Below are 17,795 nucleotides of genomic sequence, written 5' to 3'. Positions count from 1 at the left end.
TAACAACACTTACTCTTTGCTTTCTGTCTTAAAGCTAGCCAGCCATTCTTCTACTTATTCTCTAACATGTTATTAATTAGTCTATTATGTGGTATCTTACTGAAGGCTCTTTGAAAATCTAGATACATTTCATCAACTACATTACCCTTGTCAACTCGCTGCTACCTCTTCAAAGAATTCAGCGAGGTTGGTTAAGCAAGATTTTCCTTTTGAAATCCATGCTGAACATTTGTTGGTGTATTTTAAGTTCTATTTTTTTTGTATTTTCTCACTTAGTAGGGATTTCATTATTTTTCCTATTACCGATGTCATACTGACTAGTCTGTAATTCCCTGGATATATTATATCTACCCTCATAAATATAGGTATAACCTTAGCTATCCACCAGTCCTCCGGCACTACATTTTTTCTAAGTGTTAAATGAGTATTAGTGCCTCTGCTATTTCTTGAGAACATTTTAACATTTAAAATGAGAACGACAAGGTTATTTTCTGAATATTTTTTATTTCCTGAAAAATTGATCCACAAAAAAATATTTTAAAACATACATCATTTCTAAAGAGGAATGTTGAATAAAACATTGATCGAGGTCATCATTTTGTGAAAACGAGAAAGCCACTGGAAGTTCAAGGAACTCAGCAGTACTCCTAAATCGCAAATTATTACAGTTCTTCCCTTTGTTTTCTCCAAATACAATGAACTTCACCATGTTATTTTTATAACATTGATTATTAGGAATCTATAATAACCAAAATAATGGGGAAAATGGAATAGCCCCTGAAACAGCCAGAGATTGTGATGTGCAATTAATCCGCACCCATTGCTTCTGCTGCAGGCAGCACATAAATTTCGTCTTGCTTGAGCTTTGTAGCTTGGTTATTAAGCACTTTTTGGGAGCTCTGCTAAATTACTACCAGACTCCTGCAACGTTTTCTATTGAACAGAGTGGAGCACAGAAACCTGACTGGAGGTTTAAAAAAAGTTACGTTAGTCAGGAATTTCAGGGAATCCCACACATACACTGCTCACTATGAATTTAAATGCAGTAGCTCACAGCCAGCCAAGTTCTTCAGATATAATGCATTTGACAAAAGAAATCCGTTTTATTTTACACACACATTCCTGAGTCTCTATCAAAGTTGTGAGGAACGCTAGCTTCCAAGTAGTAAATGATGTGAAGGCTGAATACTGGCAAAAATAATGGTCAGAAATATTGAAAATAGCAGTACATGTGCTTAGTATCCCAACTACTTAGGTTTAATGTTGCCCAATCACAAGGGAGCATTCTTCAGAGAAATGTGCATTCAATGGTAATTTCACTCTTGGGATTAGCCATGTTTAATGTCAATACCAACGATAGACTCAACATGAGTGACTGAGTACATAATTAAATGGTCAACTCAGCCATAACGACATTGCATAAACTGAAGATATTTTCAGGGAAGCCAGAAGTTCCTCATAATTCAGGGCCCATAATAACTGAACAATCATAAAACAGTAAGTAAAACTAGTCAATATATGCAAAAAGTGCAGTAAGTTTTTCTTTATAAAGGCAATACTCTCTTCAGACTAAACAAGAGGGTAGACTGCATGGGTAGCAATTTGACAGTTGTTGTTCCTGTCCTTGGACATCTTGATGTAGCCTTTGTCACCCCACCATATTCCAAAGCTGAGGGAAAAATATTAAAGTTTGATTAAACTCTAGGCAGAAAAATCTGTTTGCCACAAAACATTTTAAATGCAAAATTTCCCAAAATATGCTGAGTTAGGATATAATTAATAGTGGAAGGAGGCTGTTCAAGTCACTTTGATCAGTTCCTGCCCACTCCATTGCTAAGTAAAGGACACGAGGACAGCCGCCCTGGATAATGCTGTCGTGGGCTAGCTGAGGAGGGAAGGATGCACTGAGCCGTTGAGACTCTACAAGGCTGTTGAGCTGAGTGTTTCTTAGGCAATCATACTCTCACAGACTTTGTCTCCACTTTATGTAGGTATCCAGCTTGTATTAGGTTACAGTCTGTTGGTGTTCCAACATGTTGTACCTTAGAATGGACATTACACCTCATAATCCTAATTGGGATTGAGATCTCAATCTTGACTATGAAACAAGAGGTAAAGTATTCCTGTTGCAGGAGATGTGATACAGATATAGGCACATGACTATATGGAAGGGTGAACCTCAGGACAGCAAAACCCATTGGTTCTCGGAGCATGCAATATAAGAATGGTTTCAGCAGAAATCTCACGGCAGGTCACCTGGAGTGAGTGAAATACAAGAGAAAAAATACATGAGGGGTCATTTTCAACTTCAGGGGCTGCTAGAGAATCAGTCACGTGTTATAAACCCCACCAGAGGTTCCTTTTCACTGAAGCCAATGAAGTTGCCTGGGATTAATAACAGGCAGCTGATTCAATACTGCCAGTTTTCCACTAGCCAATGCTGAAGATTACTCCCATCATTTTACTAATTTTATCACCAACGTTTCACAATTTTATTCTTCACCCTGATTTATTCGGTAGAAGATATATTGTTTATTAAAATATTTCTTACTAGCATTAAACATTAGTATATTACAGTAAATTTCATACGTCTATTTCTATCTATATGTATATATATATCTACATATGATTGATTATGTGGACTTCAGTTTTAGGTTTAATTACTTGGTTTGGGTGTACCTGTTTTTAACGATCCAATAGTTCTCTCCATTTTCACTCCCATATCCCACTATTAGTACTCCATGGTTGATGTCATTGCAGTTTGGCTCATAGTAAACACCTAAAATCATAACCAGTTTCAATCACAATGTAACCATTAGAGGTAAATACAAAGACATACAGTCAGGTCTCAATCTGTGTCCTGTTTTGAGAGAAGAAAATATGTGGGTCAAGGGACAAATGTATCTCCTCGAGAAGCCAAATATCTCTAAAACGGTACCTAGATTGTGCTTAAATAAACATTCTAAAATTCAGGTCTTTTACCTCATACAGTGGCAAGTAGAAGGAGCCACCTCTTCAAAAGAGCTCTCCAGTTAGTCCCAGTCCTCTGTTGCTTCCCCACAGCTCAGCCAATTTTCCCCTTCAAGTATTCATCCAAATCCCTTTCGAATGTTATTAGGGGATCTGCTCCAATCACCCTTTCAGACAGTGCATTCCAAAGCATATAATCATGCAAAGAATATTTTTCTCATGTTGCCTTTGGTTCTTTTGAGTCACCTTAAATATGCAACTTCTGGTAACCAGCCTTTCTGCCACTGGAAAGAGAGTTTCACCTTGTATATCCTATTAAACCACTCATGATTTTAACACCTCTTTCTAATTTCCTCTTAGCCTTCTGTTATGAATGCAAGACTTTATAAGGTGGTTATGTTTTAAACAGGCTGTTTAAATTTAAGATAAAACAGAATGTCCTAGATGGTGATCATATTGAGCTCTAACCGGAGACAGGCTCATGTGATTTGATTGTCATGGTGGCAAAGGCCCAGGTCAACACTCAGAAACTCAAGTGCCATTTTTCACATCTTAACACCAAAGAGGGACAGCTGCTCCTGCCAGACACAGAGGTCTGAATGGAGTCGGGACAATTCTCAGTTCTGTAAGCCTGACCCAGGAAAAGTGCCCTGAATGGTCGGATTTTTGTTCCGGGAAATGAGAGTCGGGTCCACTGCTCCAGAAATAATTTGGAGGCAGCACAGGGGCTTCCGAGTGCGCAGCCAGGATGGGTGAAAGGCTAGCCTCGGTGTTCTGGCACTGTGAAAAATAGAATAAAACCAAAAACAGCCCTTCAGCCCCACACACATTCTCCATGCCAACCCATGCCACCTCATGCCCCCTACCCACCCCATGGCCCCTCATACCCTCCATGCCAACCTATGCCTCTATGCCAACCTAAGCCCCTCCACCCACCTTCCAAAGGCCTTTTGTAGCTCCTATGCCAAATTAGTGCCAACCCATGCCGCCCCAGCCACCACCCTTTTCCCTTACACCCTCCACACCAACTCACCCAATATCCACCATGGGGAAACCTCAGAACCCATGTTGAGGCTAAATAAAGTTCTTAAGCATCTATTGATGAATTTAGTATTTTAAAAAACCTGATAAAAATCCATTAACTACATTTAACTGCCATTAATCCCTTTTAAGAACAAGCATTTGTATTCATTGTCCTCCTTCAAAGACTTGTCAAGAGCTGTCAATCAAACTGTGAACTGACAGAAACCCCACTGTGATGATAATAGGTTGTGAAATCAGTCATGCAGCACCAATCCTGTAATGGTAACCCTCAGGCTTATGTCAACAGAGTGAAACAGCAAGCACTGATTATTTTCAACACTGCAGTTTTTTTTCAAATAGTTAAAGGGCAGGAGATTTAATTGCCTTGATAGCTCTCTTTGGCAGCTTATCCACTTTTTATCCACTTTCATGTCCACTTTTAACTATCTCAAAGGGCATTTGACCTGTCCCAAGGGACACCTTACTTCTCCCAAAGGGCACCTGACCTCTCTCAAAGGGCACCTGGCCTCTCCCAAAGGTGTCCCGGGGCCATATCCAAAAAGGTAAATTACCTCTCCAAAAGGATACTCTACCTCTCCGAAGAATTCTGATAAGTTTAGACCTCCTACCAGGTCTAATGTGCACACATCATGTTTCCCACTCGCTCCTTGCGAAAACCTGATCATACTGAAGGCAGCTGCACTCTAACATGTACAGCTGACTCCGTGAACCAGTCCATTACTTCAGATGTGCAAAGTTCGACCCGCTTCCGTTCGCCCCCTTCATGAAAATCGTGGGGGGCCAAATTCTGGGTGGGACTTCCAGATTCGGGCTTCCGGAGCCATTTTTGCAAAGACGGAGAGCCTCTCCATGTGCGTGAAAATTCAGGCCAGACTCTCAAACTCAGAAAAGCAGAGAGACCTGGGGAGGAAGACTAAAAACAGCTGCTGCTGTGCCAAGCAGAGAGAAAAACTGTTTTTGTGTTAACCACCAAGCAGAATACTAGAATGCAGAATGAACTCCCTGTTTGAAGAGGTAAGACTTGTAGAGATTTAAAGACCAAGAAGTCGCCAGGGGGTGCCTTGCCGCTGTAAGCCCGTTCAATGGAGGAGTTTGGGACCTTATCTATAAGGCTACATATCTGCTGAGAGTGTGGTGTAATATATAATCACAATGTGGGGTTTTTGGTTGTGTTAATTAGTTAATGGGGAAAAATACCTTCTCAGTCATAATCCTCGGCCATTTAGGAGTGAAAGCAGAAGATACCATTTAACACAAAGGGTAGTAAAAATCTGAAACTCTCTCCCACAAATGGCTGTGGATGCTGGATAAATTAAAATTTTCAAGACTGACATCGATAGATTTGTTCACTAAGGGTGCCAAGGAATATGATACAATGATGGGTAAATGGAGCGGCAGTACAGACCAGCCATGATCCAATACAATGGCAGAAGAGGGGCTGAATGGCCTATTCCTCTTCCTATTAAATAGGGAAGGTGCTGCATGAATTTAAAATGGATGGGATTTCTTAATATTCTAACACACCATCAGAGTTCAAATGATGGTTAAAAACCACTCAAGTTTCAGCATATGATCTAGGCTCTTGAACTAATTGGCCTGTCTATGTTATGTCAAAACAATGGGTAGGTGTCTAGTATGAATTAGACAAACATAAATGATCAGACACCTAGTCATCCTTTTTTACCTGATCTGTAAAACTGGAATGATAAATGTTTTGCATCAATGGCGACTGATATTGGTCCAACGGTGGCCACTGCTTCAGCTAACGCTGCTTCATTACCCCTGGATACAAATCTGGAACCATGGCAAGTGGTTGCACTGTAACTGGGATTATACTTACAGGTGCCTTCCTATAAGAGAGAAAATCATAAGAAAAGCATTTAACTATATACTAAAAACAAATCCTCACCGTAAAACTATTCCAGCTGTCGGTCATGATTATTTAATCTGTCGGGCTTAGATTTGAAGGCCTGTCAAGAATTGAATTGATAAAACCTTCAGTGGAAATGAGTTAACATTATTTCAAACTGATAAAAAGTAGACATGAAGGTTGAGTGAAGCCAGGATCAAGCTCGACTGTCATGGTGCCATGGTTGAATGGGCCCAATGTCAAGGCTCAGAGATGAAAAAGAGAGTTATTTACGTGACTTACTACTGACGACTTTAGAATTACAGAACTATATTCCAGCATGAAGCAGTACATTCAGGAGAGGAGGAAAGCAACGGGAGAAAATTTGGAGGAAAAAAACTTACCTGTGCAGTGTATGGATAATAATCCTCTGTGTCAATCCCACCATTAGACTGAACGTAGTTGAAGGCATTTTCCATTAGCCCACCATTGCATCCATGGTTGCCCTCTGAATTGGAGCAGTCAACCAGGTTCTGTTCACTCAGTGAGATGAGCTTTCCTGTCTTCTTGTACGTCTGTCCCTCAAGGGCACCAACTGCACTGAAAGCCCAGCACGAACCACAGTGTTTCTGGAATGATAATAATAACAGATTAATATAGTAATAACTGCAACATCTCAAGTGAAACTTTTAGGTATATTATAGCTTAAGGATGACACACAGCAAACATAGTTTAAAACTAAGCAATAGAAAGAGCCTCGAAGTGGGAGCATGTTAGAGGTCCAGCAAGTGTCAGTGAAAATTAGTTAAACATCCATTCATACCCATGATCATCCAATCTCAGTTAAATTGGCTCAGAGAAGCATTTATTCAAAGTCAGGTGCTTCTCTTCAGGGATTGAAGAAAGGTCAGAGACAATCCTATCTTGGTGCCTCTACCAAGGTGTTAGTCTCAATGAAGCATTGATGGAGGCCTTGCTGCAGAACAATGGATTGCTTCAAGGCCTGGGATAGTGAATGTTCTTTCAAGACCCAATTTGGAGAGAAATATAAAATAATTATCTCTAACACTATGCCCCTGATTCTCCACATGGTACGTTCTGAATATCTGAATGGTGCTCTAACAGGGCAGTCACTGTACAGACATCAGGCACTTCTCCAGATGGAAGAATGAGGAGTTATCTCAGGCCTTTCTATGTAACTCTTAGCTCATGAATGTCCCAGTCAGAGGCTTGGGGTGTTCTTGTCCAATATGTCAATCTGAGATTCATGTGGGGCATGAGGTAAATCTCTGTACAAAACATTTCTACAGATAAAGTGATCCGCCAACAGAAAGATGGGAATTGTTACACAATTGCAGGCTTCTGAGGACTGAAGCCTTAATTTTAAACCTACCTGTCTGCTCCTCTGGGCCTCAGAAGGAAACCTTGGCCTTCTTGAGCTCCTACCCTTGATTGCAGTGCACTCCCAATCCCCCTTCCTAACCACTTATCTGACTGGCCTGGCCTGTTCCTTCAGGTCCCTAGCAACAGCCATTGGTGGCCTGAAATCTCACACTCCCTGGCCTAGCAGTTAGTGCTTCCCACTGGATTGGGGAGAAAACTGATGGGGACCATCCAATTGAATCCCACTGATAACATCCCCAGAGCCCGACACTGGGAAGGGCTGGACAGTTTTAAGATGACATTATGGTTTCTTCCGATAGCTTAGCCACCATCCTCACAATTTTACCTGGTTTTTCACTGGAGTAACATAGCCTTTGACCCTCCAGTCAACGCTCTGAGGAAGTCTGAATGGTTTGGGCCTAGTTGAAGCATGTTCTTTCCTGGTTGAGTTTTTCATTTCAAATAGATGAGGTTGATTCATAAATTGACGGAACTCCTCAGCTGTCTGTAATATAGATAGATTGTTACAGTTAGGATCAGCACAAAAATCTCCTTAAACCCGTAAACCAAATAAGCAGATCAGACACAACTCACACTGTGATTTTACTGCCATGGAAATCTTGTGATTGGTTCAATCTACAGTTGGAAATGATGACTAGTCCAGAATGGAGCACAAACTTCAGGCTGAATAAAACCTGTGACCAGTTAAACCACATTCCCCCATTAACCATACTGATTCTTGCCTTTATACACAATTAAGGCAGGTTGGATTGAGTAACGAGACTGGAATTCTTACCAGCCCTGGGTTTTCCCCACCCTTCTTCTCTTCCAAAGCTCATGACTCATATTGGAATCTATTTGCATTGGCATTTTTAGTCCATCTAAGAAGCTATTCTTTAAAGCATAAGCCTCAAGTTAGCAGGTTATTTTACTATGTTGACATCACAGTTCAAGCCAACCCTGTTCATGCCTAATGTTTGCTGGGAATTGCTCAATGGAGGTCAGGAGTGTTCGGGATCCATATCTCCAAAAACTACATGCTTTTTTAAAAATTAGAAGGGCATTGAATTATTTGGACATTCTTTTGGATTTTTTTTCCCTAAATTCAAAGATTTTTCAAAGATTACAAGTTCACTTTGGTCTGTGAGCAAGCTGCTTTCTCCAAGAAATCACATGACTTCAGCTAAGTGACCAGCAAGACACCTGGGGAGATAGGAGTTATTTTATTTACATGAGTTAAAATTTAAAATAACTGTCGTTGCCAGGCTGTGGGCTTCTGCTGAATGGCTAAAAAATATCTGGCCATGGAGAGGTTCTGTTTGAACATGTTTTTTGGACAGTGTGTGTGTCTTGGAAGCATGCTGTGAAGCTTGGGTGAGGGGTGGGTCCAGGGGTTGAGGGTTCAGGGGTTGTGAAGGGGGGAGGTTCAGGGATTGGGGGGCCCAGGGGTTGGGGACGGTAGATGGTCTGGGGGTTTGGGGAGTGGCCCGGGGTTGGAGGGTGTGGTCCAAGAGAGTGGTCTGGTGGGGGGGTGATCCAGGGGAGATGGTTCAGGGGGGGTGGGGAGATGGTCAGGGGTAATCTGGGGTGGAGGTGGTCCAGGAGGTGGTCGGAGGTCCTGGTTGGGGGGGGTGGGTCAGAATTCCATGGGGGGTTCGGAAGTCCGGGGATTGGGGGTTTCAGAGGTCGTGGGAGGGTCCAAGGTTGAGAGGGGGTCCAATATCAGGGTGGTGGTCCAAGGTCTGGGGGTGGTCTGATGTTGTGGGGTGGTTGGGGGTCCAAGGTCGGGGGGCGTCGGAAGTTAGGGGAATGGCAGGGGGTGGGAATCCCATGGGGTTGGTCTGGGTCTTTAAAATAGTTACTCACAAGTTCAGAAAGATTTTAATTCTTCTAACTTTTTCTGAGTAACTATTGGTAAAACCTCAGCGAAACCATCCGAAGTTTGTGATTCAAATCGCATTTTCAGATGGTTCCCAGCGCAGCGCAATTGTCCAGAGGCAGTTTGCACTTCTGGGCAATTGCTGTGCAAACCCTTACCTGGAAACCTGCCAGGGGGATTCCCCAGCACATCTTTGGGTTACCCCTCCAAATCCAATACTGGGGAGCGCAGAAGTTACGGGCCCTCATCTCAGTATAACTTGTCTGTATTTGAAATCTTGCATGCCTGCGACAAGCAAGAGTTAACTAAGGTAGTGTTTCACTGAAGATCCTTTGGAAAGGATATCCAGACCTACAGTGACCAGCACTCTGTCTTCACATGTAGGAACCCCAAATCGACAGCATCAAGCCCTTTTCGAACTTCATCCTTTTTCATAAAGTGTTCCCTTATGCCAACCTCTACAGAGACCTTATTTGTCTTGTCCTTTGTTTTTTGTGTGCGCGTTGGGATTTTAAAAGGGGTAAATTGTTACACTTCTGGATAAAAAATTTTATGTTAACTAATTTTGTAACTTGTTTCAAAAAAAGAAGTTTTGTTTCATAATGAATCAATTATTATGAGTTGATTGAAAGAAACATGGTTAGAGTCACTTTTATTCTGGGTCTAGCAGTAGCGAAGGTAAACAGTTGGCCATTTTGGTGAGTGAATTAAACATTTACACTTATGGCGTGACCTGTGGAGTAGTGGGGCTAGAGAAACTGCACACTCCTCCAATCCCGGTCATAACAGGAGCAAGAACTCTGTCTGGAAATCCCTCCCTGTCCAGGCTTGGTAAACCTTACAACACCTCAGGTCTCCACACCTTGATGGACATGGAGTTGGAAAGTGATGTGTTCATAGAGCTTCGAGAGGAAATGGAGGTTGGAGGAGGGCCAGTGGTTGGAGGGTGGGTCTTTTGAGAAACCTCAGCAGTAAATATCAGCAGACAATTCAAGCGCTACAGTCACGCTCGATCCACACAAATGGGGGACCTTATTGCTCATTTTTAGGCATAAATGAGACAGCATTGGAAGGGAAGTCTGGAAAATAGATCTGCTAACTTACTGCTGGAGGTCTAGCTGTTCTGAGCTTTGGGCAGATTGTGACTTAGGAGGGGACATGTTCCCATTTGGAAGAAGCAAAACAAGGTCAACAGGAGCTGTCAGTGCTCCCAATGTCACTGCTATATACCTCAAGGATCAAGAAGCAAGATTTTCTCAGATCTATTTAAAGGGATCTTTAGCTGCAGCCAATAAGTACAAGAAGCAAATGTGATGCTCAGTCTTTCTTCAGTCCCTCCAGTATTTTGAGCCTTAAAGGCTTCCTTAAGTTCATCTCCTTTGCCACTGTGGGTGCTACTAAAGGTTCCCTGCTGCTGCAATCTACTGCCCTGTCACTCCGAGCGCATTCACTTTTAAAGGGCTGCAGCAGATGCATGATGGGTTTCCTGCCCTCCCAAATGCCAAGCTCATCATCAACAGCATGAAGCTGGGTCTTGTATTTAAATGAAGCTCCATCATTAAAATCAAGCAGGTCTCATCAGATGGCCAGAGCAATCTCCCCATCAACCACCCATCTGGTATGTGACGGAGGTGACTGATAGAGGTCACTGTGTAGTGACCCTGGGCTTCTGGGGCACTGAGGTCAATTATATTGCCCCTATTACCCCCCCTGACTAGGGTCAACACCGTATGGATTAGGAATTGATCTTGAGCCTTTTTGGTCAATATGGCTCAATCCCACAAACTGTATCATAGAATCCAGATTATTTATTGTGACACAACAGTTGTATTCACACTCACAAGGTCTCCAAAGTGGTTCATTCCCAGCTGGAATGAGTGCTTCCCCATTGAGTGCTCCAGATTATGAAGCTCGATTAATTTTAAATTTTTCTCCCACACCATCCTTCTGTAATTTTCTTCATCCTTAAAGAGAAAAAGGAAAAGAAATTGGTCATGTGACAAGTTACACAGTACCTTTATATTTTAAAAAGAACCTTCAACAATTCCTAAGATGTAGTTGCTGTTATATCCTCGGACACTGCTGTCAGAGAGTGGAAGGATACAAAGGCTGATTAACAGTCTGACAGGCAACATTCTTTTCATGGTTATACAAGTCGATCGGTTGGTTAGTCTTGTACAGTGGGAGGGTTATTATGAGCTCCCACAACCCCGCCAACCAGATGGATGTCAATACATCTGTCTATAGCAGAGTTTGAGCCCTGGACATTCCAATTCAGAGGCAGGAATGCATACCACAAAATCAAAAGGCTTTCTCTTACAATATAGTGAAAGGAGCTGTTGATAGTGATCAATACTGTTTGATTTCAATTGTTTTTCTTGTGTTATGAAGCGACTGAGTGGGACAACCTTTAGCAGGATGGACATTTACTTCTGTGATTCAGCTGCCTCGAACTCCAGGGGTAATAACAATGGCCCACATTTGCACAGCTCTCCCTCAAAATGATTTATTTTTTCCTAATCCTCATTAATGATTCTCTCTTTTCTTCTGGCCTCAAATATTGGAAATATGTGGATGATATGACAGTTAGCGGAGTCTAGGTCATGGGGCGTGGTGAGTTTAAGGAAACTCTTTGCTTGTCACCGAATGGTGTGAGGAAAACAGCGTGCAGTTAAATGCCATTAAATATAATGTCATGCAAGCAGATTTCAGCAGACATGAGCACATGCCGCTCGACATTATGTTATGACAGAGGTGAAAGCGTTGAAAATCCTGTGTACACACATTCAAACCAATTTGAAGTGGGATAGCTAAGTAGTCAGTATGCTAAAAAATATGTTCATTCTCTGATCCCTCATCCTTTTCAGACTCCCTGTCCGTGACCTGTTGTTGATTTACACCAATTACATCCGTCCCTTGATTGAATACGCCGTGTGACACCCTGGCCTCACACACGCAAACCATCCAGGTGGAAAGAATACAGAAATGCGTGCTGAGATTGATCTTAGCCCCTCAGCAGCAGTCATACGACAGCGCACTTCATGTCACAAAGTTCAAAACTCTACAAACAAGAAGAATTAATATTTATACTAAGTTCGGAAAATCCTTTGTGCAATCCACCCAGTTTCAAAACTGGTTACCCCACCATGCCCAGTGCAATTAAGGCAATTCAGAAGATCCACTAAATGCAGGACAGAAAGGTACCAATGTAGCCCTCTTTCTTACATGGTTCATGTCCTCAATGAAGTATTTAAATGATGAAATTTTTATGCACTTCAGTGCCTGTGATGTGGGAATGGTGTATTGGTTTTATTACAATTTTAATTCAATTTTACTCTTCTTTTAATCTCCCTTTCAGCATTTCACTGTTGTCTGCTGAATTTGTCTATTTTTGTCAATACGTGACTGTTGCATGTTCTCAACCTGATTACTTAGTCCATATATGAATTTTTCGACATACATGACACTGCAAATACAGCCTTCAGGCTACGAACGTGTTTCTTGAATAAAATACCATTGTTATAATAATTATTATTACTGTGTTTATTTTATGCGCTATTTCTTTTCTCCCCTAATACCTTCGCATTCCACTCTTGACATGCTTCTGCCCCCTGCCTAGATAGTGGGCGGGTAGGTTGGTCCCTGGCATAGGACAATGCTGGGCTAGGGAACTGGCCCTGATTTCTTCTATACAGTAACCTCTGTTGGAAAGATGTGGGCCATGAGGGAGGACAGGGTTAGGATTGACTGAGATGTTCCCACAGTGAATTAACTCGTTGGCACACGTTTTGAAAAATGGCAGTTTGAGATATTCAAGTGCTAACAGCAATTGTAGCTCAGCAAGAGCCAGAGTCTTTACCAAAAAGGGAATTTTTTTTTAAAATTCAAAAAAAATTCAAAAATATGTATATATATATATATAAAAACACTTCCCTGTATTTGGAACACACAAAGATATTTCTGTTTGTTGAAACAGAGAACTGCCCTAAGTTGGCAGAGACTGAAAATACCACATATCAAGTTCGTTGAATAAAAACGGAAATAGGGAAGTAAAACTGCCCTGAAGCCATTTTATGTTCAGCCAAATGCAAATGGGAACTAGTAGCTTGTCACAGAGAAATGTATGTTCTAAAACATTCTTAATTACTACATTTGGGCAAGGCAAGATGAAGAATGGCCAGTCATGGCTTACCAAAGTAATGCCACTATCGCAAGATGGAGGAGTGTTTGTGTTTTCTTAGATGAAGAGGAAATAAAATGCTTAAAGTTATAGAAATATTTTGATAAGAGACTGATCAGCAGGTAGGAGTATGTTGCCTGGCTACTAAAACCGATTGTTCTACAGCCCACTATAGAGAGGCGCAGCCTACATGAGGTGAGCTGCACCCAAGAGAGACAAGATGACTATAAATTTTCCTAGCCTAGCCCGCTACTATGCTCCTGGTGACTAGCACTGTAGCTTCTGGCTGCTTTTGTCCACTACAGCAAGAGCATTGCTCATGAGTGCCCTGGAGTGAAGAGGGCGAGTATAAAAAATAGCCGGTGCATGCCGTCTTCAGGTAGTGCCAACACAAGTCCCTCAAATAGATTGCTTCAGACTCCCCTCCACAAAGGGGAATGGAGGTGAGAAACAAGAGAGGTTCTCCTGCCTCACCTATTCTTCCACCGTGTCTGTGCCTGCACAGGCAGAAACCCAGAAATACGAGGCTGGATCAGCCCAGGAAGTCGCAGGGGAGTGCAATGGGGCAGCAACTTTGTGTAACAAGTCACTAACCCCTTTCCTCATCCCTACACCTAATGCCCACTCAAGGGCCTCATCCCACCATCACTGGCATTCATCCAGCAGAAGGCGAGGGACTTGCTATGTGGGAAGCCTGAAAAATAAACCCTGTCAGGGTTGATTGCAGCAGGGTGCCTTTGTTTAAAGGCATTCAGTACCTGATCAAGGGATGCAGCATCGGGAAGCGGAGGGGCCCACTGAGACCCGACCCCCTGCCTTTGCTGCTGACCTCCCCCTCCCCGCTGCAACCCCCCAACTAATGACCCCCCTATCAGCCATCATTCACCTGTTCCTGGGCCACAGGTGGGCGTAATACCGGCAACAGCCATTGCCTCCCCAGTGCTACTACCAAGCAAAGATCTGCCAGCCTCTGATTGGATGGCAGCTCTTGTTGGGCAGGAGTTCTGCTCCCGGGGAGAATCCTGGAGAAGGCCTGCTGTTGCCCAGTTAATAGCACTTAATGCAGCTGGTCTTCCCAAAAGGAGGTGATCTGGGGCTATCCAGGTGATATCCCAATCGCCTCCATTACATACCAGCCTTTGTATCCTCCTCATAACTTGCTTTCCTACCAATCTTTGTATCATCAGCAAATTTGGCTACAATACCTTCATCCAAGTTATTAGTTGAGGCCCCTGCACTGATCCCTGTGGCACTCCATTAGTTACAGTCTGCCAACCTTAAAATTATCCATTTACCTCAACTCTCTGCTTCCTGTTAGTTAGCCAGTCCTCTATCCATGTTCATATATCACTCCCAACACCATGAGCTCTTATCTTGTGTAGTAACCTTTTATGCGGCAACTTATCGAATGCCTTCTGGAAATCCAATTATACTGCATCCACCAGTTCCCCTTTATCCACCCTGCTTGTTACTCCCTCGAAGAATTATAATACATCTATCAAACACAATTTCGTTTTCACAAAACCATGCTGACTCTGCCTGAAAGTATTATGATTTTCTAAATGTCCCACTACTACCTCCTTAATTATGGATTCAAGTATTTTTCCAATGACATGTTAGGCTAACTGGTCTATAGTTTCCTGCTTTCTACCTCCCTCTTTTCTTGAATAGAGGTGCTACCTTTGCGTATTTCCAATCCGCTGAGATCTTTGCAGAAACTAGGGAATTTTGGAAGCTTACAACCAACGCATTCACTATCTCTGCAGCCATTTCTTTAAGACCCTAGGGTGCAGGTCCAACCTGTCAGCCTTTAGTCCCATTCACTTTCCTGGTACTTTATCTCTAGTAATTGTTTTGAGTTCCTCCTTCCCTATTGCTCCCTGCTTTTCTACTATTGTTGAGATGCTTTTTGTGTCTTCTACTGTGAAGATGGACACAAAATATTTGTTCAAAGTCTCTGTCATTTCCTTGTTTCCCATTATTAATTCCCCAGTCGCAACTACCAAGGCACCAATGCTCACTTTAGCTACTCTTTTTTTTTTTAATTTGCTGGTAAAACTTTTACAATCTTTCACTCTCCAATTTCCCCCTTGTTATTATTCTTTTAGTTATGCTTTGCTGGTTTCTAATTTTTTCCCAACCTTCAGGTCTTTCACTAATCTGTGCAGCATTGTACATTTTCTGTTTTAATTTGATAGCATCCTTAACTTCCTCAGTTAGCTCACAGATGGTGTACCCTTCTCATAGTCTTTCTTCCTTAATGGAATGTATCTTTGCTGAGAGTTAAGAAATATCTCCTTAAATGTCTGCCACTGTTTCTCTACTATCTTACCTTCTAACCTACTTATCCATTCCACTGTAGCCAACTCTGTCTTCAGAGCCTTGTAATTGCCTTTATTTCAGTTTAAAATTTAAAATTTTAAAATTAAAAAACATTTCTCACCCTCAAACTGAATTTGAAATTCTGTCATGTTATGATCATTCTTACCAAGAACATCTTTTACTATGAAGATATGGGGATAGTGCAGGAAAATGATGTTGAAGTAGAAGATCAGCCATGATCTCACTGAATGGCAGAGTAGACTCGAAGGGCTGAATGGCCTACTCCTGCTCCTGTTTCTTATGTTCCTATGTTATTAATTAATCCTGCCTCATTATATATTACAAGGTCTAAAATAGATTGCTCCCTGCTTGGTTCCAGATGTATTGTTCTAATAAACTGTTCCAAGTACACTCAATTAACTCATCCTCCAGGCTTGGGGGAGGGTGAAGAGGGGGTGGGGGGGTGGGAAAGTACTGGTGCCATTGCAAAATGGCCTCCAATTGCTCTATAATTACACTAACTGCCTGCCCTCTTCCATGGAGCAGACAGCTGACATAGTTCCCAGCTCGCCCCTGGGGAAGTCCCTTGGAGACAGGAATGAATTGGAGCGCCATCCTGATGCGGCTCCCTCCTGTTTTCCCAGCTACCCACCTCCATAGGGCCAGGAAAATCCAGCCTTCTGAGTTCAATCCCATCATGGCAGTTTGAGAATTTAAATTCAGTTTACAAAATCATTGTGGTACCATGAAGCTGTCAACTGACAACTGGTTGACTAATGACCCTTTAAAGGATATTAAAGCTTCAGATCTATGTATACCACACCAATGTAGTCAACTTTTAACTGCTGACTGAAGGAACCTAGTAAGCCACTCGGGAATGGGTGATAAATATCAGACTTGCCAGCAACATCACATCCTGAGAACTAACAATTAATAAAGACCATACATGAATATTGCAGATAACAGGACAGTAGTAGGACATAAACATGAATATGACATGGAACTCATTTGCTCCTCCTCTCCTGAGGCTTGATTAAAATTGCTGCTTCACGTGTCCCTAGGACAATGTTTATTGTTGTGGGCTGATGCTGCCTGGGATTTAATGCTTCCCCAAATATCCTTCCCTTGCTGCACGTGGGGGAAGACAACAAATGGAGACAGGCTTTCCCATTCTACATGAGCTAAGTGAAGAGAGCTCTATGAACCTATCAGCCCTGCAAGGAGTTTTAAATGGAGATATTTCTCCCTTCCTGCTTCTACGCAGCAGCTGCCCAGCATAAGGCATACAGAACCTCACAATGTCAAAACAAATTAGGATAATGCAGTGAGGAAGTATGTGATGATACAGGAGCTTTGATTCTCTGATTATGGGAATAATAGTGTTGAGTTGACACAATGTGCAAGCTCTCCTGTACCTGCAATGCAGAGAGCTGACCTGGCCCAACATAATATTACAGCCAGAAAAAATACTCACCCCACCATAGAAAGCTAGGATTTAACTAAGAGAATTGTCTAAAATACAGAAATTAGAATAAATGAAATAAGAAGAGCAGAAAAGACCCAACAATGCAACCCTTAATTTTACCATCACTGGCTATCCAAGATTAAACTATGGAAGTTGGATACAGTCTCTGGTTATGGGCATAGCCATGGATGTCCAGATATTGGACTTTGACTGAAGTTTTCTTGTTTCAGTTCTTACCTCAGTATACGCTTTACTGTGAAATGACTTCCAGTTCAACCAAGCTTCGTCTAATGCAGGGTCAAGTGTGTATGCGAAGGCAACAGCCAGAAAGGATGCCACCAAGCAAACGGAACAGAAGGAGGCCTTCATTTTGGATAACCTAATAGAATGAATACATTAGGGTCAGTGACAGACAATTAATAACTATTCATGTACAATCCACTGGAATGACATACTTGCAATAGTTTTCAATTTATGTCCAACATCTATCTGTTTCATCCTGAGCCTTTCTAACATCTAAGGTAAAGAAACTTGAACCTTTTATGGAGCATTTGTATTAAACAGCTGGTTCCAGTACAATATCAAGAACGTGGCACTGCAGGAGACATCTTGTGCCACCCGAGGCAAGGGTGGTAACCTTAGACAAGTGCTGCCATCAATGTTAGATGGTACATTTCACCTTGGAGTTCTGACCATGGCTGAC

General features: G+C 42.2%; 1 protein-coding gene across 1 annotated transcript; it reads right to left on the bottom strand.

Annotated features, from left to right (window-relative positions):
- Positions 1-484: 484 nt before the first annotated feature.
- On the bottom strand, positions 485-17,467 carry LOC144688752 (procathepsin L-like). Its single transcript, XM_078555666.1, has 7 exons — positions 17,330-17,467; positions 10,967-11,089; positions 7,593-7,751; positions 6,268-6,492; positions 5,699-5,864; positions 2,680-2,779; positions 485-1,669 (listed from the first exon to the last, which is right to left on the bottom strand). The coding sequence occupies exons 1-7, from the start codon at positions 17,459-17,461 to the stop codon at positions 1,570-1,572; spliced, it is 1,005 nt and encodes a 334-aa protein (XP_078411792.1). The 5' UTR covers positions 17,462-17,467; the 3' UTR covers positions 485-1,569.
- Positions 17,468-17,795: the final 328 nt, after the last annotated feature.

The sequence above is a fragment of the Cetorhinus maximus genome, chromosome 13, assembly GCF_964194155.1.
Source record: "Cetorhinus maximus chromosome 13, sCetMax3.hap1.1, whole genome shotgun sequence".
Classification (NCBI taxonomy): Eukaryota; Metazoa; Chordata; class Chondrichthyes; order Lamniformes; family Cetorhinidae; genus Cetorhinus; species Cetorhinus maximus.
Note: the sequence above shows the minus strand (reverse complement) of the source record. Positions and strands in the feature narration are given on the sequence as shown.

Bases quoted from the DNA above. Each gene is read 5' to 3' on its own strand.
- LOC144688752 (XM_078555666.1), bottom strand. From the start codon at position 17,461: ATGAAGGCCTCCTTCTGTTCCGTTTGCTTGGTGGCATCCTTTCTGGCT. The intron at 11,090-17,329 runs GTAAGAACTGAA...TTTCTCTTTAAG, and splicing joins ACAGTAAAGCGTATACTGAG to GATGAAGAAAATTACAGAAG. The intron at 6,493-7,592 runs GTAAAATTGTGA...TTATCATTCCAG, and splicing joins TTACTCCAGTGAAAAACCAG to AAACACTGTGGTTCGTGCTG.